The 26,683-nt window shown below is 36.6% G+C and overlaps 1 protein-coding gene across 1 annotated transcript in view; it reads right to left on the reverse strand.

Moving 5' to 3' along the window:
- Nucleotides 1-26,683, reverse strand: part of ACVR1C (activin A receptor type 1C) — a 51,033-nt gene that overhangs the window by 8,416 nt on the left and 15,934 nt on the right. The window contains exons 2-3 of the mRNA XM_036747764.1: nucleotides 4,846-5,091; nucleotides 2,448-2,678 (exon numbers count right to left, since the gene is read on the reverse strand). Of these exons, the coding sequence (XP_036603659.1) occupies nucleotides 2,448-2,678; nucleotides 4,846-5,091 (477 nt within the window). The remainder of the gene's footprint in view (nucleotides 1-2,447; nucleotides 2,679-4,845; nucleotides 5,092-26,683) is intronic.

Consider the following 26,683-nt stretch of genomic DNA (forward strand, 5'->3'; position numbering starts at 1 on the left):
CACATCGTTTCTAGTCTACCAGTGACTGCTGGTAGTAACAACAAAGTTGTAGCGTGAAAAAAAACGCTGGCTCAGTTTATTAGTAGAAGTTTATTCTGCTACCTCAGGTCTATAAATTCTGCCCTAAAGTACTTTCAGCTTTCAAGAAGAAAGGAAATACCAATAAGTATAGAAATATACAGTATATGCTTATACAAAATATTACTGGAGCCAAAACTTATGTCATTCCTAGTTTCGCAATATTTTTTCACTATGTGGTTACCAACTGAACTAGTTACGTTTTTACGATCCTGATCTCAGAGTCCTGGAATAAGTTCAAGCTATGAATTCATAGACTTTAATATACATCTTTTTTTTTCTTTTTCTCTAGAAAGAAAAATGTCAAAAATTGCTGTGGCTTCTACATAGTCCATCTGTGTTCTTAAAGAAGCCAGTTCATCCATGGGATCGAAGTCCTGGGCCATTATGGCCTGCTTCATTCTGGAAAGTGGTCAGTTAAATGACAACCATTCATAATGTCAGTGAAGATAATTAGATTATGTCTCATCCTAGAGATTACAGAGTTCTTTCCAAGCTATCCTTTCCTACGCTCACATTCATTACAAGACAGAGAAATATGGTCTGCCTTCCCCAGCCCCTACCCAAGATTCCCCAACATTTTTCAAGGAAGTGTTTGAAAAAATTATTCGTGACTTGAAACCTTGCCACTTACAATGGCTTCTAGACCTAATAAACATGATAAATTATATTTATCTGCCTAAGATTATCCACACAATTTTCTTATTGCTACATTGATAGGTTTGCTAAATTAATTTAATCAATGATGCATGTAAAGTTCTTTGGAAATCTTAACACACAATTTAAGTGAGAGTTAGCATTATTATTATAATTACTACTACTATTCAAATGCAAGCATGTAGCCATTAATGTTTCAGTCTAAGTCTGGGAGAGGAAGGAGGTGACAAGATAACAGTATTTTAGCTGAAGGTCATTTATTGTACAAAAACACCCCACTTTGAAGAGTTTGGATCAGTTTTTCAAGTATGGAAGTTTCTTTAGAAAAGACATGTTTCTAGCACGATCTAAATTGCCAAATTAGTCCTGAAACTAAATCATTCTCAGTTCTTCCTTGACTCCTACTCACCCCAAATCAAAATTTAGGAGGCACAGAAGGCAGAAACACATAGAAATCATGATGAAGTAAACACATATGTAGCCACAGCTTAAAACACGACTAAAGTCCTTTTGAAAATCTAGCTTTGAGTCATTATTTCACAATGAAGTCAATATCAGTGGAGGAAAATGACTGTCAATTCTCAATTATCAAGGATAATGGAGGACAAGGAAAGAAGGGATGATTAAAGGTATGGAAAATTTTTAATGGTCCTATTAGTTAAAAACAGTGGCAAGCTCTAATAGATAAACTCTCTCCCCAAAACAGTTTGGTTATTCTCTGTAGTCCTTGAGAGTTGTCTGGGCATTGAGAAGATAATTTGTTTTGGGGCAAGAGGTGAACTCAGATCTACCTGACTCCAAGGCCAGCTCTCCATATACTATACCACTTGGCCTCCTTAAACACTAATTACATGTTTAGAAGTAATTACATAGTTAAAATAAGTAGATTCATTTTTCCCTCTACTTTTCCTTTCCTGGCTCCTAGGGGAGGTGCTAAGAAGCTATGAAATAAGCTAAAAATGGAATGGCTGTTGAAATTGAATCAGAGGACCTGGGTCCACTTCAGACGCTTACTACCTATGTGCCTCCGGGCAAGTCACAAATATTCTGGGCACTAGTTTACTTCTCTGTAAAATGAGAAAGAAGGTTTAACTAGATGGACTCTGTGAGATGTCTTCCAGTTCTATATCTAAGATCCTATGAACTAAAAAGCACAAAAGACAAAGAAATAAAACATGGATAATCTGTCACTTTTTAATGATCAGGAATAGGCCGATATTTTATGAACACTGTAACTAAAAACCATAGGGACTTTTCTTTTTCCTTGCAATTTAGAGAGAAATTTCAAAGTAGAAATAGGCAATAAATGGATTCTAAAGCTTTAACCAGCTGCAAACTATGTGTTGATACGTGCAAAAAAAATCAAGACAACACTAATTTGAAATATCACCATTTTAAATTTTCTCGAAACCCCCCTAACAAAGGTTTGGTGTATTAAGGAGTTAATTTTCATTAAATTCTCCAGGTTCACTAGACAAAAGTTCAAAGTGCAATACTATTACCATCAAAATGAATTTACTACATTTGACTTAAGTTTATTATATTGCTGTCAAATATTACTTTTTTGATATAGCAAATAAATGTGATTTTTCTTTCATCACACCTATATGAAAAAAATTGAACACTTTTCTATTGCATTAAAAATGTTCTTGCTTTTGCCTGAAAATATATTAAACAGGTTTACACAAAATACTAAACTTGGCTGGAAATACCTTTGTTATCAGCAGCAATGAAGCCAAGGATGTTTTCATGTCGCAGCATAACCGTTTGGTAGATTTCTGCCTCACGAAACCAAGACCTTTCATCTCTTGAGGAAAATATTTTCACAGCCACATCTTCCCCACACCACCTGCCATGCCATACTTCACCAAATCTACCTTTTCCTACTATTTCCTGAAGTACAATTGTCCTTGCAATTGTTCTCTGGACCAATAGAGGTAAACCTAAACAAGAAAGAGTTGGAATTTTTGGTGAAAATAAGTATACTTTAGAAGATAATATTTGTAAAGTACTTTACAAATATTATCTTCTTTTATTCTCATAGCAATCTTGGAAGGTAAATGCATTTATCATTCTCAGTTTATAGATGAAGAAACTGAGGCAGAAAGCTGTGAATTTTCCAGGTTCACACAGTCAGTAAGTGTCTGAGACTGGATTTGAACTACTATCACCTCTTGTAGGAAATCTTTCCTGATGCTCCTAGTTTTTAGCACTCTGTCCCCCTCAAATTATCCTGTACATATCTCTTTACATATTTTATCCTCCAAATAAGACCTTTGAAGGAAGGCATAATTTCATTTTTGTCTTTGCATGAACACAGTGCCTTGTACAAAGTAGGCACTTAATAAATTCATGTTAGATAAGATTTTATTAATAAATAATACATAATTTCTCATTTACATAACTGGGGGAAAATCAACCTCAAAATTGCTAATGTGGTAGAGTAGCCTATATTTTTACTTCATGGCTCACTAAGACATATAAGCCTTCTAGGCGAAAAACCTTAAAAATTAGTCACCAACTTCAGATACAATGCCCAAATTTACTAAGAAGACTAGCTTCCTATCCTCTTCCTCCCATTCTCACCTCCATTAGTTTAAGATAGTATGGAAAACTACCCCCAAAATTGCAAGACAATATTACCCAGTATACTCAACCAGTAAGCAGAGATAACAATGCTCAGTAAAGAGGTCAGGTTTTTTTTGAAGAATGACCAGAAAAATAAACTAAACAAATAGTCCTTGTATTAAAAAAAATTAGGAGATTGTGTTACTAAAAACAAATGGACTTTGCTTCTACTTTTTGGACCATAAGACTTCTGCAGAGGTACTTTCTATGGGTGGTTATAGAAACTAGGTGCTTCATGCCTAATAATAAAAAAAAATTCTACACCTGACACTTCTGCATCATGATGTCATCACTTCTAGATCATTTAGAAACCTTTAGAAAGACAAAGCAATTCTTAGAGAAAAGAATCAGGAAATTCTTAGAAAACAGTTGCCCATAGGCCTCTCAAAAGCATTGAGATTGCAGGGGTTCTTAAACAGGGGTCTGAGAGCTTTTCAAGTAATATTTTGATAAGTATTTCTATAAAAATTGTTTCCTTTGTAATCATACATATTTTATGCATTTAAAGACTTTAATCTGAGGTAGGGTCCAAAGGAGTCTCACACACACACACACACACACACACACACACACACACACACACAGAATAAGAACTCCTGCTCTAAAAAGAAAAACCGGGGCAGCTAGGTGGCACAGTGAGTACAGCACCGGCCCTGGAGTCAGGAGGACCTGAGTTCAAATGTGGCCTCAGATACTTCACACAGGTACTAGCTGTGTGACCTTGGGCAAGTCACTTAACCCCCATTGCCCTGCCTTCCCCACCCCTGCAAAAAAAATGTAAAAAGAAAAGACAAAACAATTTCCATGGCAGCCAGTAAGAACAGTCAAATTCCCTGTCCTTCCACTGATGCAGCTTATCTTTCTGAAGTCTGCTCCCAATAGCAGGTGGAACAAAGGGGTGAGGACAAGCCTGAGTATATTCACTATTAGCAGCACAAGGGAGCAAATTTAAGTTCAAGACAAAAATTACAAATGAGAGGAACAAGGAAGAGGTTACCCCCTTTCACTTCTCTGTTTTTATGTGTTTTGTTAGTGGATGACTTGGCACCCACTAACACATTCCCTCTCATCTTTCACAAGCAGTCTATTGTCAAATTGTAGACACTAAACCACCATACTTACCATTGTTACAAAAATTTGTTTGAAATTATACCAAAAAGACTTTAAAGTCCTGATATATTACTAGTTTCTTTTTAAGGAAATATCCTGGATTAATCAAAAAGCAAGAGACTATACCATAGTATAAAGGATTCTAGGTAAGGAAAGACAGAATAGTTGTCTGCAAATATTTGAAGACTCTCATATGAGAAAGAAATTAAATATTCAGTGTAGCAGTGGTGAGACACAAACTTGGTTCTTAACCCTACCATCAGTGTTATGGCAGAGATCCTGGAAACAAAGGAGAGAAATAGATATTCCCTAGCATTAGGGGGAAGCATTTTGCTTCTGAGTTTCACTTAGAAATGAGTAATGAGTACATACCAGATCCAGACCCAGATGTAGTCATATCATAAATAAGATCTTTAAGAGTTTTGCCAGCATTTACTAGGTTGCATTCATTTAGTGGTTCTTCCACATTTTGCCTCTTTTTCTTTTTATAAGTGCATTGACGTCCTTGACAGGTACATATAGTCAACATCGCAGCTATAGATAAAAGGCAAACTGGTATGGTAATAATTATGGTCAGCTCCACTGGTCCTAGTTTTTGCAATTTTGGAGATGCTGCAGCTTAAAAAGAAAACAACAGTGAATCAATCTATTTTAAATATTCTTGTAATAGCAATAGAGTTAAAAATACTTTCATGTCTATACCTTGTAAACTAGTTATTCCCAAGCAGTGGTTCATGAACTCTTATGGGATGCAGAGTTATGACAAGAAGTCCAGCACATTAAATGACTTAGTAATGATTCATTAAATGATCCACTAAATGTCTCTAGATAACATTTACTATAATCATATTATAAAAAGGAAACAAAAACAAGAAAAGAAAACTTTAAACAGACCTGGGAAGAGATATAGAATAAGAATATTTTTGGCTTGTTTGCTTATTTACTAATTTAGTTGGTTCTACTTTAAATATTAAGAATTTGTATAAGTTTTTAATTCCTCATTTTGTAAGTTTATTTAGTTATTTGTTTTGGTTAATGGTTATTTTATTTACTTCTTGTTAATATTTTTTACAAATAATCTCAGTAGAGGCAGCTAGGTGGTGCAGTGAGTACAGCACCAGCCCTGGAGTCAGGAGGACCTGAGTTCAAATCCGACCTCAGACACTTGACACAGGTACTAGCTGTGTGACCTTGGGCAAGTCACTTAACCCCAATTGCCCTGCCTTCCCCCCCTCCAAAAAAAATAATCTCAGTTTAATAAACACATCTACTCTCTTAAAATAGAACAATCTCTATTTTTGAATTGTATGTAGATGTTATGATTAACAAACAAATTACAAGTGTTACTAAATTTATTTTCATTTTTGTCATTATATAGTCTCTTAAATATACATTTAGAGCTGGAAGAGCTATTAGAAGTCATCTAATCCAATCCCTTCATTTTATAGGAAATGGAGGCCCAGAGACCTTAAGTTCTTTTATTAACCATATGTGTGACCAAAGTCACACAGGTAATAGATATTAGAGGAGGAATTTAAACCCATATCCATTGACTCCAAATTCAACATTCTTTCCTTTGTAGCACACTGGATGGTAATAGTATAAATACTATCATGTGGGAGTCCATTATAGTTAAAATCAGGACTCCATATTAGAAAGGGACAGTAAGCTGTGCTCTTTAAAATTAACTTTACTAAGTCTTATTGATTCTCCATAAGTACATAGTTTTGTAGACAACCGAAAAGGTAAATGATTGGAGAAACAAAGTGTAGAAATAGTTAGGGAAGTCAGATTAAGGAAGTGGTGAGAAGGAACAAAATATTTGCTAACCTCCTAAAATCGTCAGGTATTGCAGACTGAGGAGAGCATGTTTTCTACTTATTAAGAAGTGCTTAATCCCATTCTTTCACCATTCCTTCTTCCAACAGGTGATACCCATGACATTGTCTATGGAATAAATGCAACTGGTTTGTGTCTTAGGTCCCCAGTCTTCTTTCAAAGATCAATTCACATATGGAACTACTCTATGACATTCCCTGCCCACCCCATACAGGTATGCCCCCTATTCCAGCTGAATGTTGTCTCTCCTTCCCCCTCATATTTTCATAGATTTTGACTGGCTCTCTGCCTTGCATATACCATGTTCTCCCTTTATAGTAGCTATTTATGTTTCCATTCCTCAGCTGCCCCCTCACTCCCACCCCTGCCTACATCACCATGGAAATAGAACTGGTTTTAGTCTGAAGAACTGGGTTTGAATCTTAACTCTGCCATTGACTACCTGTTTGACCATGGCAAAGTCATCTCACCTCATGGAGTCTTAGCTTGCTTATATACAAAATGCAGCAGCTAGATATAATGATCTCCTTCAGGTTAAAAACAATAGTCCAATCACATCTATTTTTTCAACCCCTGTGCCTTATACATAGTAAGTACACAATAAAAGTTTATCTTGTTTAACTGTTAGATGAGAAGTTCATAAGTCTTACTTCTCTTTTCTATTTTCCTTCTCACAAAGAATAGGCTTGTTCAGAAATTAAGCTCAGTTCCTAACTCCGTCCTGGCTGAACTAAGAATTTCAATATGCAAACCACATTCCCAGCTCTTTTCTCTGGGGTTTTGAAATCCCATTGCTGGGGAAAAGAGGAGAAGGGCTGTGGAGGCTACTTGTGGATGGATACACACTAAAATATGTAACAGAAAACATCTACTGTTGAAAACATTAGTTCGTTGAAGAAACAAACAAAAGACAAAATGATCCATGGTCATCAATCCATTCCTTTGGACTCTTGTGTGTAATTTTCTTTACTGGGGTGGGGGAAGGATGGAGAAGTACTTAAATATCAATTAAATGTTTCTCCTGGCTTTAAGATAAAGCATCCCTTTAATTGAAACAGCAAAATGGCAGTTTAAAGAATCCTTACACAATTGCAAAGAACGCAAGCTGTTCTAAACCTAGAGGATTCTTCTACTGCATATTCATCAAGACTGGGGGGACTTTAAACAGAAATAGTGTACTAAGCTCTGACAAAGGCTTCCCCAGGTAGGATGCCTAGCTAAAATGACAAGAATGAGAGGCCTGGAAGGACATTGGAAAACGCACTGGATTTAGAGTTAGAGGATCAGGGTTCAAATCTCTTCTGTCACCTACTATTTCTGGGACTTTGGAGAACTCTCTGGAACCCACTTCCTCATATATAAACAGAGGGGGTTGGACTCAATGGCTGCTAAAGTCCCTTCCAGCTCTAAATCTGTGATACGGAATAAAAGAATTAACACTGACAGCATACTTTCCTATTGATACCTATCCTGGTATCTATAGCTATTTTTTTCAGAGGTGATATCAATACCCATTTAATAGGATTCAGATAGACTTATCTACGAATTTAAAAATTTCACTTCTAAGCAAAGGATAGAAAATGATAAATAATTGGAAAGCAAAAGAGTGTTTTATTAAAGGATTACCTAATTGGGAAGGATCATCTCCCCACTACACCTGTTTCACAATAACCAATCTAATACCAAAAAAGCTTTGTCTGAAGGCCATACGATGACACCACACAGGAGGTGAAAATGCTGATCTATTATCACTAGTCCATGAAAAGATTTTCATTCACTTTTTGTCATCCAAATATATCACCAAGAATCTATGCTGCCTTGTTTAGTATATAAAAATGTAAGCATTAAAGTGTCAGCTATTTTGCTTTTTAAAACAGGCATTACCCAGCCAGATTCTCTTATAGCAACAGAGTAATAAACCTGATGAACAGATTTTTTAAAGAATTTAACATTTTCAATGTTAATTGAAAATGAAGATAACTGTAGCTCTTCACCAATATCCACTGCAGAAGATGAAGGAAAATATTCTCACAAGAACACATCTTGCTTTCTCTTTGAAGCCATATCTTCTCCTCTTCCTATCATTGCAACCTTGGCCTCTGCCCCTTGATCACCTGGGTCTTACAGATAAGATTTTACTTTACCTCGTGAGGGCCCAGAATTTTAGCCCACTTCTCTTCCAACTCCTGATTCTACCTAATTTTATATTAAAATCATACAAAAAAATTGTAACAGATGTGATCATAAAGATAACTTTGTTAGAAAATCTGAATTTTTGAAAGGAAGACAAGTTCAACCAAGGTGTCTACTAGTGTTACGGAGGACAAACAGAAGGATTTTTTATGAATCAATCATGAGGTACTCTGATGTTCTTTTCCCAGATAATGTTAACTAATTATACTCTAAAAGCCAGGGTATTATAAAGATCTTCAGTGAAAACCATCATTTCTAAAAAATCAACAACCACCCATGCTGGAAAAACAAAGTAGACATAAAATGCACCTTACTCAGGTTAAGACAAGCAGTTGGATGAGTAGAGCCAACTGCATCAGTATGAGAGACAGATAGGCAACATAGATAGATAGATAGATAGACAGATAGATAGACTGATAGAGAAAGAGAAAAGAGGAAAAAGGGAAGGGAGGTAAACAAGAGAAGGGAAAGGAACAGAAAGGAATAGAAGGGAATGGAAATACCATAAATGGACAATGAGATGGGACCAGATTTAAAAGAGATTTGGGATGGATCACATTTAAGGAATAATTCAGTGTTTTCAATGCTCCTAAGAAGTTTAATACCACAAAAGCCTAACAAAAATAAATGTTCTTCAATGACACTACATGATTAGAAATCATGGCATAGCATGATCTCAGAAGAATTAACATTTCTGATGACACCCCAAAAAGGAAAGATATTAGATGTGACTAAGCTGCAGCAAATTATTAATAGTAAATTGTGAACAAGAAGTAATGAAGGGACAATAAGAATATATATGACCAGAAAAACAGGTGGGTTGACCATGTATCAAAAATAAGAGGAAATAGGACAGTCTGAGTGCTACATTGATATTAAAATAATAAAAGATTCATAGGAAGATATCTCCTGCATTGGGTAGGTACATCTATTGACAATGACATGGATAACTACACACAGACACATACACACACACACACACACACATATACACATATATGGAAAAGATTATGAGCAGTAAAGAGGACCAGTTTAAAGAAAGTGCAGAAAGGGATCTATTAAGGAAATTCATCCCAAAGACACCAAAGGATTAAGCTAGAAGGAGAACAACAAATAGATGAAAGATTTAAAAAAATCCACAAAGATTTTTACAACATAGTCTTTTCACCATCCTGTACAGTGGAGACATTACACCTGAACTCATGAGTAATGATGTAGAGGAGGTAGAAACTGAACAGAAAAGAGCAAAAATGGGCAAGCAGCTCTACTAGACCAAGTGTTCTGAGAGGAAGTCTCTGCTTAAAACCATACCATTGTGAAGATGTGAAAGACAAATATCCAAGATATATACCAAAGACATCAAAGGAGTGGGAATACAGTCCATACCATATTACTACCCCCAAAAGATGACTGAGAAAGCATTACTAACTACCAACCTTTTCTCTCTATATATATAAACACAATATAAGAATAATTGACACATGTGTTGAAGAAATCCTGATTGAGCAAATTAGGGGGACAATGTCACACTTTCTCAAATGACATTTCACAGTAAGCCACATCTTCACCATCACACATTAGATTGAAGATATAAGATTCCACTGTGCTTGTTTGTTTGTGCTTGTGCTTGTTGACTATAAAAAAGCTTTTTATTCAGCTGAGCAAAATACCACCACCTTAAAGGCTCTCCTCTAACAAGCGTCTGCAATGTATATTTTAAATTATATAATATGTTTTGAAATATACAACAAAGAAAACCTCATTTGACAATTTGCTTATCGCTAATATTGAGCCAAGCACAAATTAGATATATCCAAAGGTGTTTAGCACTATTATGAGGAAGATACAATATAATCAATCTATCAAAAAGCAGTAAGTGCTTATTGTTTACTGGGCACTATGCTCATTTCTGAGGATAGAAAGATAAAAATAATCCCTGCCTCTGGTGAGCTCATAAAAAGGGGAGACACATGTAAATAGCTAGGTGCATATAATATAGAGAGAGAATAGATAGAAAGTAATCTCAGAAGCACCAGGGGGACTGAGGGGACCAGGAAAGGTCTCCTGCAGCAGATGGGATCTGAGCTAAGATTTAAAGGGAGCCAGGAAACCTAATAGTTGGAGCTTCTAGGCATGACACAGTCAGTGCAAAGGCATGTATGGAAAGGGGAGTCAGAACCATATGTGTAACAGAAAGCAAGTGGGAAGGGGTTGGCTCATAGATTTCATGGAAGGGAGTAAAGTGTAGAAGACTGCGAAAGTAGGAAGGGACCGAGTTATAAAGAGCTTTAAATGCCATATAGGATACTTTATATTTGATCCTAGAGATAATAGGGAGATACTGGAATTTATTGAGTACAGGGAAATCACTTTGGCTTCTGAGTGGAGCATGGAATAATCAAATAATCAAATCTATAGATCAAGTGTTCTAAAGCCTTTTGTGTGCCATAGACCCCTCTGGTAGTCTGATAAAACCTATGGAACTCTTCTTAGAGTGTTTTGTTGCCTACATTCATAATCAAAAGAAATACTAAATATCAGTTAGAGGTCAATAAAGATATGTATTTTTCCATCCAAGTTCATAGACCCTGAGGTCTATTCTTAGGGTTCCATGAATGCTAAGTTAAGAACTCTTGCTAATACTAACTCTTAATAATGAGATCTTCCAAATGCTCCTATTTACGGATTTCACGATGCTGACTTCATCAATTTCCCAAGCATTTCTGAGCCTCCCGGATGTAACCCAAAACTGCTTAATAGAATTTATCCTAGTTTCCTACCCAAGAAAAACCAAGTGGATGAAAAATTATTTTTGTCCAGACTATATCTATCCATCCATCCTTCTATCCATCTACACAGATATACATGTATGGTACCAATGTTATAGTATTAAGAATGTCATCAAAGAAATGCCTGAGAGAAAAAGAAGATGGGTTGGTCAGTGACAAGAGCAAAGGATAACCAGTGGACAGAGCTCTCAGGCTCCATTAGTATAATCTTTGTATCAAGAGGACATAAGAAAAGCTTCCAGCATGCTTAGTGGATTTCCTTACTGGGGAACATGGACAAGAGTTGCACAAGAAGGTTGGGCATTGGTGGAGGTTTTAGTTTCCTTCTTTAGGGGGCAGACCCATATTAATAATATCAACAACTATTTGAGTATTTGAGAATATGGATAAGAAGCACATAGGATTAAAAAGGTGTGGAGAAAGGAAAGGAGCAGCCGCACTGATAAGATTGTAGATAAAGCTAAATATCTAATTAATTTAATCAAATTGGCTGTTCTAATTCAGGAAAATATTGATTTTAGGCAGTATTTTAACTCAACTCATGACAATTTACATTTAATAAGTCTTTAATAATTCTAATCAAATTTAGAACAAGGAGTTAGAGGTAAAAACCTACTGTAACAAATACTATTATTTCTATATTTTTGTGAAAGCTATGTCTCAGCCAAGGTTTAGTTGATCTAATTATTACAAATTCTCTAAACTCTTTAGTCTGGAACAAACAAAAATTTCTCTGACCCCTCAAAGACTGTACCTGTTTGCCTGCTGCATTTCATACAGTATTAAGGGTGGAAATAGAGAGATTACAGCTGTGCTGAGTTGTAGCTATGTTCTTTATAATTGCTTTGTCCTGCTGTTAAGTACCAATTACCCCTCTACTTCTTTCTAACATCAAACCAATCAAATCTATCCCTCCCACCCCCCAGAACACCCAACCAGCAAAATAACCACACAAAGAAACAATAGAAAGGTAGGAAAGCTTGTATTGGTGATATTCGTTTGACACCTCTCCCTAAGATCAAAGCATTACTTTTTAATTATTAAAGGACTACAAAGAGTCTTTGAATCAATTCCATTTTATCTCCCACATGAAAATGTCATTTATTGTAACATTAATTATAGTATATTGGAATGAACATATGATTAAGATCAAAGGACCTCAATTTTAATCACTTCCACTGTTTATTTAACCTCTAGATCTCAGGTTTTTTAAATAAAACAAGGAGAATAAAACATTTATGGTTAAATGAGAAAATGGGTATGAAAGTGCTCTGAAAAGTATAAAGTTACATATTACTATCATAACAGCATTCTACTATAGCAAAACAACTTGGCAATTCCCTAGAGTTCATTATAATGAATTTTATCTGTTCCTTAAAACATAATTATGAATATACAATCTGTTAACTAAATGTTATCTAATTCTAATGTCTGAAAAGAAGCATCCATCTCAAAATAGAATACTATTAAAGAAATTCAAAAATTATAGGAATAATAGTCTCACAATTGAAAACCACAAAATGATGAAGGGCATGGTTTCGGGAAAAACCTGAGAAGACTTATGTGAGCTAATGCAAATGAAGTGAGTGGAACTAGTACACTATACACTGTAGCAGCAATATCGTAACAATAATCAACTATGAAACACTTAGCTATTCTCACCGATAAAAATGATCCCAAACAATTCCAAAGGACTCATGATGAAAAATATCTACCTTTAGAAAAAATTGATGAACACTGCAGATTAAAGCACATTTTTTCACTTTCTTTTTTGTATGTTTCCCCCACACACAAAATGGCTAATATGGAAATATATTTTGCATGATTTCATATATATAATGGGAATTATATTTCTTGCCTCCTCAATGGGTGGGGGAGGAGAAGAAGAGAGGGAGAGAATTTGAAATTGAAATTTTTTTTAAAAAGAGCTAAAAAATAAATTTTATCTTCTCCCTCCCACCCCTAAATTGTTGCTTTTCTATTTCTGCCAGTTATTTTTTGGCATAGGACCAACTGTTGCCTCTGAGTATTTAAGGATTCCTTTCAAATGAATAGGTATGGGGCTAATTCTAAGCTTCAATATTCCTCAAGAGGTGTCAAGAGCTCCCTAATCTTACTCTGCTCTAGCAATCATTAACCCTGGGCCTTTGTACTTCTGAGAGAGGGAAGCTATAACAGTGTTCTATTATCCATTTCACAACAGTCTTTTCAACTTGCTTTTAAAAGTTTCCAATAATATAATCTCCCATCTCACATAAATTAAATTCTATTTCCTTAATAAAGAGTTACTTGAAAAGAAACATCTAACATGACTGTATATATATGCATGTATGTATGTATATGTATAAAATGTCGGTCCGTATATAAAAGTCCAGTATGTTTAATTATGTAATATAGCTACATGCATTTTTATTTTCTTTTAACATATACTTTTCAGGACATTTTAAAATTATCAAAAATAATAAGTACTTTGGTCCACTGAGGTCATTCATTTTAGTTTGAACTTCCCCAAGGCAACATAAAGACAAAGAAAGTTAACTCCAGTGATACCTACTAATCTAAATAAGATACCTTATAAGAAATGTTGGCAAGATTTATGCTTTTGTGGGCAAATCTACATAAGAATTAGTAAGAAAAAGTATTACTCAGCTGAAATCAGGTTGGTGACAACCAAAAAGTCACAATATCAGAGAGGGCTAGATTAGGAAGGAAATTTAGAAGTCATCAGCACCCTCATTTTACAGATGAGGAAAGTAAGACTAGAGAGTCATGACTTGCCCCAAATAACAGTAAAATGTCTTACTTCCTCTTAAACATGGACTATTTTAAAGGGAAGTAACATTTGTTGCTTTTTAAAAACAAAAACATTGATTTGGATTTATACAGATGAATTCAACAGTCCAGTCAGTTCCAAATGATTTGTGCTCCTAGAAAGTAGCATAGAAGAAATAATCCACACTTCATTCTTAAGCTAAGGTGGGTGGCACAGTGGGTACCGTGTAGGACCTGAAGGCAGCAAGACCTGGATTTAAATCTAGCCTCAGACACTTACTAGCTATATGACCTTAAACAAGTCTCTTAACCTTTGCCTGCCTCAGTTTCCTCTTCTGTAAAAAGAGAATAATAAATAGCACTTCTTCTCAGGGTTATTATTAGGATTAAATGAGATGATATTTTAAAGTCCTTTGCAAACCTCAAAGCTCTATATGAATGCTATTATTATTTAATATTTCTATTTGGAAAGAGTGTGTGTGTGTGTGTGTGTGTGTGTGTGTGTGTGTGTGCATGTTAGAGTAGTTTCACTTTCTTACTCTAGACACTGTAATGTAGTGGACAGAGAGCCCATCTGGAAGTTAGGAAGACCTTGGTTCAAGTCTTGCCTTCGATATACACTCTATGTGACCCTGGGCTGTGTGATCCTTGGCAAATCATTTAATCTCTCATTGCTCTAAGCAACTTTAAGAGAAGATGATGAAGATGTTGATCGCATTGGAAGAGGGAGTTTTCTCATCTGGGAATTCATTATACTAATGAAATCACAGGAAGAGACTATTCTCATCCCTTACTTTCCTAATTACAGGAAGACCTCTTCTCTCCTGAACTTACCATGTAGGGCTTCAAATATTCTAATATTCACAGTGTTAAAATCCATGCTGGTTTCTGGCTGGCCTGACACCTTGATTCTTTGTTTTTACTGAGTTTCATAAGACAAAACAGCTTCATTCCAAAGGTAAGGTGAATGTTGAATGCCTACAGTTTAGTCCATCTCTTTCATTCCCTGATAGTCAAAAGGAAGAGGGGTGTGTGTGGAACTGATTTTAGGAGAAGAAAGTAGAGACAATTCAGTAAAGGCCTGGGGTGACAAGACCCCTCCAATCCTTCCTCTGCCTGCCATATTTCCCCAATTAGACATTTCTTTGTGTTAACAAGTTTCTCCTTTACCAAAACAAATGTAGTTAAGAGAATTAAACTCCATTTTCACTTTACTATTAATTGCTTCAATCAGATAATCAGACATAGCTGAGGATATTTGGAAAAGTGGGCAAAGGAGATGCATGACTGTACAGGGGCAGTAAAGAACGGGAAGGAATTTTGGATCAGGGAGTCAAAGGTAAGGCTGACAACTGTGGACAGATATGGCACCAGGGTCCCATAGTCCCAGATTCTGGAAACAGGAGTCAGAGGCTGAACTGGGGTTCAGAAGATGAGGCAGGATGCCCTGGCTCTGGTGGTGCCATTTACAATGGCTGGTATAGGTTACCAAAGCCTCAGTTAAAGTGAAAAACTAGTTTGAAAGTGTGAAACTTAGATGCCTCCATTCACCCAGTCATCTCAGTAACAGTCCAATAGTCCTTTATTAAGCCCCATCCCTCTCCTTCTAAGAAGAGAAAGAAAAGGAGGAGGAAGAGGAGGAAAGAAATTCACATGCCTAATGTCTTCCTATCCTCCATTGTCATCTCTATTATCAGCATCATTTAGTACAATATTCTTGAGATTTCTACCTTGCTGTGAATACTGGGAGTCTATAATATGAATCTAAGGCAAATAATAAAATTAGTTTGTATTCCCTAACCATATACTGATTGCTGGTAAGAGAAAAGAAAAAAAAGAAAAAATGCATGCTGAGTATTGAAGAGAAGTCACTTTGGGTTAAGAATTTACTTTATATAAATCATGCGGAGAGAGATAATTGAGAATCGGCTATAATAACTGAAAGTAACCAAAAGTATGGAGGTATAATACATGCATTCAATTTTCATGCTCATAATTTCTAATCTTTATTACTTTTAGACAGCTCCTCATAAAAATAAATGCCTTAACAAATCCTATTCATCCCAATAAATAAGGATTGTTAGCTTTATGGTGGTCTTTTGGCTAATGTCCACTATGATCATTGGGGAGCTAGGTGGTGCAGTAGATGGAGTGCTGGGCCTGTAGTCAGGAAGACCAGCCTCAGGCACTTAGTAGCTGTGTGATCCTGAGCAAGTCACTTAACCCTCTCTGCCTCAGTTTCTTCATCTGTAAAATGAGCTGGAGAAGAAAACAGCAAAGCACTTTGGTATCTTTGCCAAGAAAACCCCAAATGCAGTCATGTCAGACTCTTCATGACCACAAAATAACTAACCAACAACAATCATGAGGACTACAAGTTAAAGTGACAATCTCATAGTGTTGCGTTATAATCCATGATCTAATTAATGTTTCTGGTTGACTTTGGTCAAGGGATAAAACAAATTCCTTCAGCCATCTAGTTCAACTCCCTCCCCTCTTCCATTTAGCAGATGAGGAAACTGAGGTTCAAGGAGGCCCTTGGTCCCCTTCTCTGAACTCTTACCACAACCACCTTTATCATAGTTCTTCATCACCTCTCACTGGTCTCCTCACATCCAATCTCTTCTTTTTCCAATCCATCTTCCAAACAGCTGCCAAACTGATATTCCTAAAACACAGGTCTGACAAGTATCACTATTCTGCTCAACTTCAGTGGCTTCGCATTGCCTTGAGTTTGGCATTTAAAGCCCTGCACAATCTGTTTATAATTTATCTTTGCAGACTGATTCGGCATTAATCCAGATAATGTCCTCAATGGTGCAGCCAAACTAGCCCACTTGCTATTCCCCATAAATGGCATTCCATTCTTATATGTGCTTTTTCACAGGCAATCTCTCATGTCTGGAATGCTCTCTTTTAAAAGTATGAATGCAGTCAACAAAGTTCCATACCATCTTCCTGACTCTGAATTATTTTAATCAGAAAAAATTACTTCTGCTTCTTGGAACCTTAAGCTCCCTTCAAGGCTCAGCTTGAATGACATCTCCTTCAGATTGGATTGCCCCAATTGTTAGTATCTACTCCCAATCACAGCTCATTTTCCTATATGTAGCCTATATTTCTTTGGTATTTTATTCCCCTTTTGAATGTAAGCTCCATGAGGGCAAGAACTATTTTGACTCTGTTTTTGTATTCCCAGTGCCTAGCACAATGCTAGGCACACAGTAATGGGAGACCCTGGCGCTTTTAGGCTCAGGCCTTTTCATGTACATCCTGGGTCATCTCCAGTCATCCTGATGAGTATCAGGTCACTGGATCCAGATTGCTCTGGAAGAGAAAGTGAGGCTGCTGACCTTGCACAGCCCTCCCTCACTCAAATCAAAGTCAACTGCAAGTCATGTCATCATTTTCCTGATGTCATAGTCCTCTTCGAATATGAAAGACAAACACAACCTGTGAGCAGATCGAGCTGCCTGAAAGGGGACCCTGCTAGTTGGGTAACTCAGCTCATCTTCTCCCTCTCCCTCTCCCTCTCCCACTCCCTCTCCCTCTCCCTCTCCCTTTCCTTCTCCTCTCCAAAGGAAGGTAAATTTTGATGGCCAGAAGCTGCCAACTTAATTTGGGGTTTACTAGCTAGATTTCTTTCTTTCTTATTTTCTTTTTCTTTCTTTCCTTCTTTCTTTCTCTTTCTTTCTTCCTTTCTTTCTTTTTTTTTCTTTCTTTCTTTCTTCCTTCCTTCCTTCCTTCCTTCCTTCCTTCCTTCCTTCCTTCCTTCCTTCCTCTCTTTCTTTCTTTTTCTTTTTCTTTCTTTTGCTCCTTCCTTCCTTCCACAAAACCTTAAACCCAGTTCACTCAGAAGCTCATGAGTCCTGCCCAAGTTCCACTTAATGGCTGCATTTTGGGCCCTCCTAGCCAATGCAATGGTGACTGTTTAGCTTTGGAACAGCAACCCTAATGGTCTTCCCCTCCCAGCTTGCCTTCTAGTTTCACTTACAGTGACATTGTCAGTATCACAGTGGTTCAGGTCCACCAATACTGCGTCAATTCAGTTGCTAGACATATATTACATAATAAGACTGAAAACATTTAAATTAATATGTGTAGATTGACTAAGAACTGGATAATTCTTAGAGCAACACTTCTCAAAGTATAGTCCAAGACCTTTTCAATAGGTCTCTGTGGTCAAAACTAATTTCATAATCATGCTGACATTTTAATTTCTAATATAGTATATATCATTGGCTAAAGCCAACATAAACGTAATCACCATAACAACCCTATGGAATGATTCATACAATGATTCATTTATTTTACAGATATGGAAACTAGAGATCAGAAAGGTTAAGTGACACCAAATCAATTCACTAATAACCATTTTCAAATACCTAATTTGCAAAGATAATATAGTCTAATTGGGAAAACAAGCACATGAGTACATGAGTATATATGGAATAAAAAAAATAAATAGAAGACCTAATAAATACATGATTAAATACAAGGCAGTTAGAGTGAACAGGCACTACTGGACGAGGGGAATCAGGAAAGGTTTCATGTAGAAAGTAGTCCGTGAGCTATGTCTTGAAGGAAGAGGGGGATTCTATAGTAAGGCAGTAGTAAGAAGGGAGTGAATGGGAGATGTAATATCATGTGTTAGTAACAGAGAAAAGGTTAGTTTGGCTACATCAAAGAGAGTCAGAGGGGGAGTAATGTTAACTGACACCAGAAAGATAGGTTGGGGCCAGGGTGTGAATGGCTTTGAATGCTAAATAGAGAGTTTATATTTTATCTTACGTGAAATAGAGAGCCACTGAAATTTATGGAATACATAGTTAGATCTCAATTTAAGGAAAGTCACTTTGACAGCAGTGTGTAAAATGGACTAAAGCATTGGGAAACTTAAAGTAGGGAGAAAAAATAGGCTTTTACAATAATCTAGGTGAGAGGTAATGAAGGCATGAGCTAAGGTGGTAGCTTTGTGAGTGGAAAAGGGGTTGGATAGAAGTGTTGTAGAAGTAGAAACAGCAAGACTGAACAAGATTGGATAAGTGGGGTGAGGGAAAGTGAGTTGTCCAGGATAATGTGATAACTATGAACCTGGGAGAATGAAAGAATGGTGGAGCCTTCAAAGGCTCCATCAAAGGATGATGTTGCTGCTGTTGCTAATGATAATAATAATAATAAACACCAATGTGTGGGTACATATATATGCATATATGCATATATACATGTGTGCACACACAGTACTTAAAGGTTTGCAAGACATTTTGCAAATATTGTCTCATTTTATATTCAAAACAGCCCTGTGAATTAGGTGCTATGAGGAAACAGGTGGATTGAGGCTAAGTGACTTTCCCAGGGTCACACAGCTAGTAAGCATCTGAAGCTATATTTGAATTTATTCTGCTTAATCCTAAGTGCCAACACTAATCCAGAGAGCCATTTATCTGTCTCTGGTAAGTTTGGTAAGGGAAAATACTGAAGAGGGGAAGATTTGAGGGAAAACATGATGGTTTCAAGTTTAGAAGTCTTGAGTTCTATAATGAAATGAATAAGAAGCAACTATTCATTCATTCAACACACATTTATTAAGGGCCTCTTATGTGCCTAACACTGTGCTAAGTGCTAACCAATCTGACTTAGTTAAGATGGCTGAAATAATTGGATTGTCAATGTAATAACCAAATAGGCAGATATAAAGTATTAATGAGGAATAGTGCTTTGATGCTTTCTTTCTTCCTGCTCCCTTAGCTAGTTCCAGTGGATACCACAGTTAGGATTTGCCCTAATATTAGTGTCTTGGTATCTGCTCACATAATATCTAAGAATCTTCAGTCTTCATGATGCATATATCTGAACTTGGGCATATGCTTGAATATTATTCAAGAGGAAATTTATGGGAAATATGCAACCAACTCTCTGTATGAGTCACCATTTCAGGGAAGGGTGTTTTTGCTTTTACCTTTTGTTATATCCTTAGCACAATGCCTGGCACATGGTAAGGATTTGTTTGTTGAGTGAAGGAATTTTCTTTACCCAACTTAAACTTGTATTTCCACTAACAACCAGAAGAATGACAAGCACACAGTAGGTACTTAACAAATGTATGCCTATTTGAATTGAATCACTGTATGCCCAATACCTGGTAACTTGAACATAACAGGCATTCAAAAATGTGTCATTTATTATGATAAACATTGATAAATACCAGTCTTCTGTGTGATATTTTTGGTGGTCTAAAAATTGTAATGCAGCTTCCAAATATGTCTAATTTATTCCCAGAGATTCAATGAGACAAATTTGAATTTAACAAATATTACTTGACCTAGTGCGATGCCTTGAACATAACAGATGTTCAATAAATATTTGCTGAATGAATATTCATGAATGAATGAATGGAAATGGTGACACAGAGCTAAGAGACTTTGGGATTTAAGTTTAATAAAAATTATTCACCTTGAGTTAGTTCTAAATTTTACTTTAAACTTTCCAGAAGATCTTTAATAGAATTTCATCAATTTTTTTCTTGCCTCTAGAGATTAGAAAAAAGATCCTATATTAAGCTGAAATCTTAAAAGCTTGACTGTTCTGTGTATTTATACTTAATAGACACTTTCTAAAGTATAAAAAGCATAGTGTCTTTCTCTCATTCCATAACAATACCCATCTGGCCTGTCAGGTGTATATTAAGTCCTTTAAGGGTAAACTACAAATGAATTTTGTTCCTGTGTTAGCATTACAGTGTCACAAGCGTCCCTCCCATCAGTATTAGTCCCAGCACATGTATGCCAGCCTGCAGGAACTACATCCCCAGCCCGTGTTTCAAATCAGAGCTTGCCAGTAACAATAACAATACAAAACAGCTACAGAAGGAAACAAGATATCAATGCAACTTCTTTAAAAGAGATTCTGTAAAGGACAATCACATTCTGATTTTTCCTCACCCTTAGAGTTATAATATGAAATTCTTTATCACTATTCACTGTGGGAAAATCTGACTCTAATGGCAAAGTGAGTTTATGTCTCTGCAGGTTTTGATATTGTGTATTTGAAAAAATACTTAGGTTAGAAATGCACTATTGTTATACACTATCTACCTGAAATGTATGAAGTCTTACTAGGCGGCTATGGAGAGCAGTGTATAGAGTGCTAGGCCTGAAGTCAGGACGACTTGACTTCAAATTCGGCCTCAGACACTTACTATCTGATTCTGGGCAAGTCATTTAACTTCTGTTTGCCTCAGTTTCCTCATCTGTAAAATGGGGATAATGATACCTCTTAATCCACAGAGTTGTTGTGAGGATCAAATAAGGCTGCCACCTTCAACAACGGAAGTGTGACTCTAAAAAACTTGCACTGAAAAAAGATTATTTGAAGTGTCAGACTAATTAGATACTTGTTTCAGTAAGGATTATGCCCCTGGTGTTTTTTTTAATGGATCTAATTCACACATTTATTGTGAATAGAAATATAGTCACAAAGGTTACATTACCAATTAGCAACAATTAATCTAAAATTCACTTCTACATTATCTAAGCTAGGTAGTATGCAGAAATGAACTGAAATTTTTTGGGTTTTTTTTTTATAAATTTATTTTTTATTTTTAGGTTACAACACTCAGCTCCTCAAGTTTTTGGGTTCCAAATTTTCTCTCCCTCCTTCTCCTCCCTCTTACCTCCCAAGACAGAATGTAATCCAATGTAGGTTCTACATATACTTTCACATTGAACTTATTTACATAGTGATTCACTTGTAAAGAATAATTATAACCAATGGAATGAATCATGAGAAAGGAGAAATGAAACCAAAAAAGAAGGAAAAAGAAAAAAAGAGAGCAAAAAGTTTGCCTCCATTTGCATTCAGACTCCATAATTTTTTCTCTGGATGTACATAGCTTTTTCCATCATGAGTCTTTTGGGGCTGTCTTTGAACCTTGCATTGATGAGAGGAGCCAAGTCTATCAAAGTTAGTCCTTACAGATACCATGTGTCTGTAATTGTGTATAATGTTCTCCTAGTTCTGCTCCCCTCACTCAGCATCAGTTCATATAAGTCATTTCAGGTTGTAATGAAGTCTGTCTGCTCCTCATTTCTTATTGCCCAATAGTATTCCATTACATTTATATACCACAACTTGTTTAGCCATGCCCTAATTGATGGGAACCCAAACCTTTATGAAGCGCCTACTACTGTGTACTTACTGTGCATTTTACAAATACTTATTTTCATTATACGAATATTATCTCATTTAATTTTTATAATGACCCTGGAAGGGAGGAACTATTATTATCTGCATTTTAGCATTGAAGAAACTGAGGCAAACAAAGATCAAGTGATTTAGCCTGGGTCACAAAGCTAATGAGTATCCGAGGTTAGATCTGAACTAAGATCTTCCTGATTTTAGGCCTAACACTCTCTCTACTTTGCCATTACAAGTTACTATCATTGTCTTTAAGGGTTCCTACAATAATAACATATCAATGGTTTCAAAGCTATCCTCTGGATTTAAGAAGCCTTCAATTCTTGTTAAAGCAACAGGGCATAAGTGAATATATTTCTGGTTGTAGAATCAGGAAAACCTGTGTTCATCCTCAGACTAGGTTAAGTAATTTTCCCAAGGTCACAGAGCTGGTAAGTGTTCTAGCTGAAACTCAAAGCCGGGTCATAGATCATAAATCTAGAAGTAAAGGAGACTCCAGAGGTCATCTAGTCCAACCCACTCACTTTAGAGCTGAGAAAACCCAGGCCTAGAGAGGATGTGATTTGCTCAAGGTTACAGAAGTACTAAGATCAAGGGTGATATTTGAAGTCAGGTCCTTTGCGTCTAGAATCAGTGCTCTTTGGTATAGGCCTCTGAGTCCAAAGCTAGGTCTCTTTTGTTTCCAAGTCCAGTCCCTGTTCTATTTTGCCATATTACTGCAGGATAAGAAAAAGCTATGAAAAGTAGAAACAGCTTAGAGGAACTGACCTAGTTTATTCAGTGGCTGATCCTCTTTTCCAAATATAGCTTCCCTCACAATGTTTGCATTTTTTTTCCACCACATTGACTGAAATTCTACTATTTAGAGATTCACTTGGGTAAATAATCATCCTCTTTTAAGAAATATAAATATTTAGAGGAGAGTTCCAGTATTACCAGATATTCACATTTTAAAGTGAAATCTTTTTGGCTTGCTTTCCTCCAAAGATACAGGCAATATCCGATGCACTGAGAAAATGGTAGTTGTGATTAGGTATTGTGGATAGGTCAATAAGTTTGGTATTAGAGTCCTTTTTCTCTTCTGTTATAAGATCCCAGCCTATTCCTCCAAGACCCCAGATTCAAGTTATTCCTAATTCTATTTGTATAGGTTTAAATTGAACTTTGTAGGTTCATTTGGGAGCCTAACTCCCATATACAAAATTGTTATTAGAGAACAATGCATTCCAAGTTCTAAATAAATATGCAACAGTCTATGTCCAACTTCCATGCTTTTGCAGAATTTTTCCCTTTGTCTCTCTTAATCAGTTCCTCTTAGAACTCCTAACTCAAATATCATCTCCTTCAAGAACCCTTTCCTGATTCACTTCATTACTAGTTTCCCCCATTCACATCTTTGAGTGTTTATTTGCCCAAAAGTCTGTATTTTCTTATCTATGAACACATCATACCAACGCAGTAGAATGTAAGCTCATTAAGAAGAGGGAATGTTTTATTTTTTGTTCTTGTATCCCCAGAGCCCAGCACAATACCTGGCACATGATGTGCACTTAATCAATGCCTGCTGATTCATTGAAATTACTGCCATAAAAAGCCTTTAAAGATACAATCTATTTGTCAATTGGGAGCTGTCTATATAATAGATTTCAGGGAATCAATGTTAATTTTAAAGATCTCACAGTACTGAACTGGTAAAAGTCATTTTAGTACTCAGAATCATCAGAAATTATTCAAGTGACCTAGCCTGTAGAAGGAACTTCTTACATACTTTGGACCTCTGGAAAACTAGGTTATATGTTGCCAATGATATTTTCATTGACGACAGGTATGGAATATTTTTCTCTTTAGATTAATTTATTATAAATTGGAAAATTGAAAGGACAGCTATCTTTGTTTGCCATGCTACAAATAAATAGGAGAAGAAAGGCAAATCAATTAACCAACAAATATTGATTCAAATGTCTACTATGTGCCAAATGCCCAGGATATAAATACAAAAACTGAAACATTTCCTACTTTTCAAGTCACATATATTGGAAGGAGGGAAATAAATACATGTATAAATAGATACAGAATAGATATAAAGGGAATAAAGAAAAAGTAGTTAGAGACAAGGCAGATAGGGACAGAGGGGACTAACAGTTGTAGGGATTTAAGAAAGGTTCTCTGTAGAAGGTGGTGCTTAAACTGTGACCTGAAGGAAGGAGAGGAATTCTCTCAGATGAAGTTGAGGATGGGATGCATTAGCGTCACAGCGGGGGACAGCAGACACAAAGATATGGGCTGAGAACATGGAGGGCAGTGTGTGTGAACAGGGACATGGCCAGTTGGGCTGTAGCACAAAGTAGAAGAGTAATGTCCAATGAAGAAACAACAAAGCTAAAGAGAGGAGTTTCTATTTTATTCTGGGAAGTATGAAAAGGAAGCCACTGAAGTTTAATGCACTGTCAACACATATTTCAGGAAGCTTTGTGTGCTTTTGACACATGTAGGGGAGGGAGATTGTTAAAGAAGAACCTTTATGGCAATAATTTACCTTGCCTTACCAAATCAAATGCTTTTAAAAAATGCGAACAATTTGGCCTTATATTGCAGGCAGTTGTAAACTATAAACGAACCGTCTGCTATAGAAAGTCATTTGTCAAAACTTCTCTCTTTCCTTCCCCTACCTTCATCAAGGATGCACTCAATGTATGTGTGGGTAATTCTCAGGAAAATTTTGTAGGGATAGGAAACAAATATATGAGTCCATAGTTATTAACATTCTTTCAGTCTTTTTTTGTAACAACAAATTCCAAGAATTTGCCAAGCACTTGTTATCCTCTTCTTGAAGATACCCTGAGAATAAATCCCTCAATATCCTCAAAACTGTGTTGCCTCCAGTAGGGACCTCCAATGAGTGATTGGTCTAGTCTAGCTAGCCTTGCCATTTTTGTTTTCTTCAGTGCAATTTCTACTTCCTTTATACACACAACAGGGGCTGTAATAGGGGTTGTTTTTTTGAAGTCCGAAGTTTGTGATTCCTCTATCTTTGGTGGTGAAAAGTTTGTTATTTTCTTTAAAAAAAATCTTTTCCATGCCCCCCACCCTTTCAGAGTCTACTGTCCTTTCAATTCTTTCTTAAACAACCTTGACAACCAGTGATGCTGGACTCTTTGCTTTCCTCGCACAAGATGCTCCATCTCCTGACTCCAAACATTTTCACTGATTGTCCTCCATGCCTAAAATGTTCTCCCTTCTCATCTCCATATCTTGGCTTTCCTGTCTTCCTTCAAGAATCAGGTAAATGTTTCCACATGAAGCTCTTCTTTCCCATCTTCCCTTAATGTCAATGCTTTTCTTCTGAGATTACCCCCAATTTATCCTGTCTATATCAAATTTGTACATAATCGTTTGTATGTTGTCTTCTCCATTAGATTAGGTGCTCCTCAAAGGTGGGGTTGTATCCCTAGACCTTAGCACAGTGCCTGACACATAATAGGCACTTAACAAAATGTTGACTTTACTTCTCGTTTCTAATGGTCGAATAATATTCTATCATATTCATATAGCATAATTTGTTCAATTGACTGGCATGCTTAATTTCCAGTTCTCTGCCAACACATGTGCATGCACACAGATGCATGCACACATGCACACGCATGCACACACCTTGCTATGTGTTTCATACAGGCCACTGTTCCAAATTGTCACTAGAATGGCCAGACTAAATTGCAATTCCACCAATGGTGTATTAATGTGCCTGTTTTCCCAAAGCCCTTTCTAATTTTGTTACATTTGCCAATTTAAAAGGTGTGAGATGGAACCTCAGCATTACTTAATTTGAATTTCTCTATTAGGAAATCGAAATTTTATTTTCATATGTCTACTGATAGCTTCAATTTCTTCCTTTGAAGACTGCCTGTTCATATCTTTGGATCATTTGTCAGTTGGAGAATGGGTCTTATTCTTATAAAGTTTAACCAATTCTTTAAAGTTTACTGTATCAGAATTGGCTGGGGCGGAGCCAAGATGGCGGCTGAAAAGCAGGGACTAGAGTGAGCTCCCCATCGAGTCCCTCCAAAAACCTATAAAAATGGCTCGGGAACCAATTCTAGAACTGCAGAACCCACAAAAGAGCAAAGGGAAGCAGGGCTCCAGCCCAGGACAGCCTGGATGGTCTCTGGGTGAGGTCTATCCTGCAGGGAGCTGGAAGCAGAGCAGAGCAGAGCCCAGTGTGAGCAGCGGACCAACCAGATCAGGAGCGGGGCGGAGCGTGCCCCAGCGCCCTGAATCAGTGAGCTGTAGCAGTTACCAGACTTCTCAACCCACAAACACCAAAGACAACAGAGAAGGTTAGTGGGAAAAGCTGCAGGAGTGGAAGGAGTTCGCAGTTCGGCTACCGCCGGAGTGGGGCAGCGGAGGTGGGGCAGCTACAGAAG

The sequence above is a fragment of the Trichosurus vulpecula genome, chromosome 2 (genome assembly GCF_011100635.1).
Source record: "Trichosurus vulpecula isolate mTriVul1 chromosome 2, mTriVul1.pri, whole genome shotgun sequence".
Classification (NCBI taxonomy): domain Eukaryota; kingdom Metazoa; phylum Chordata; class Mammalia; order Diprotodontia; family Phalangeridae; genus Trichosurus; species Trichosurus vulpecula.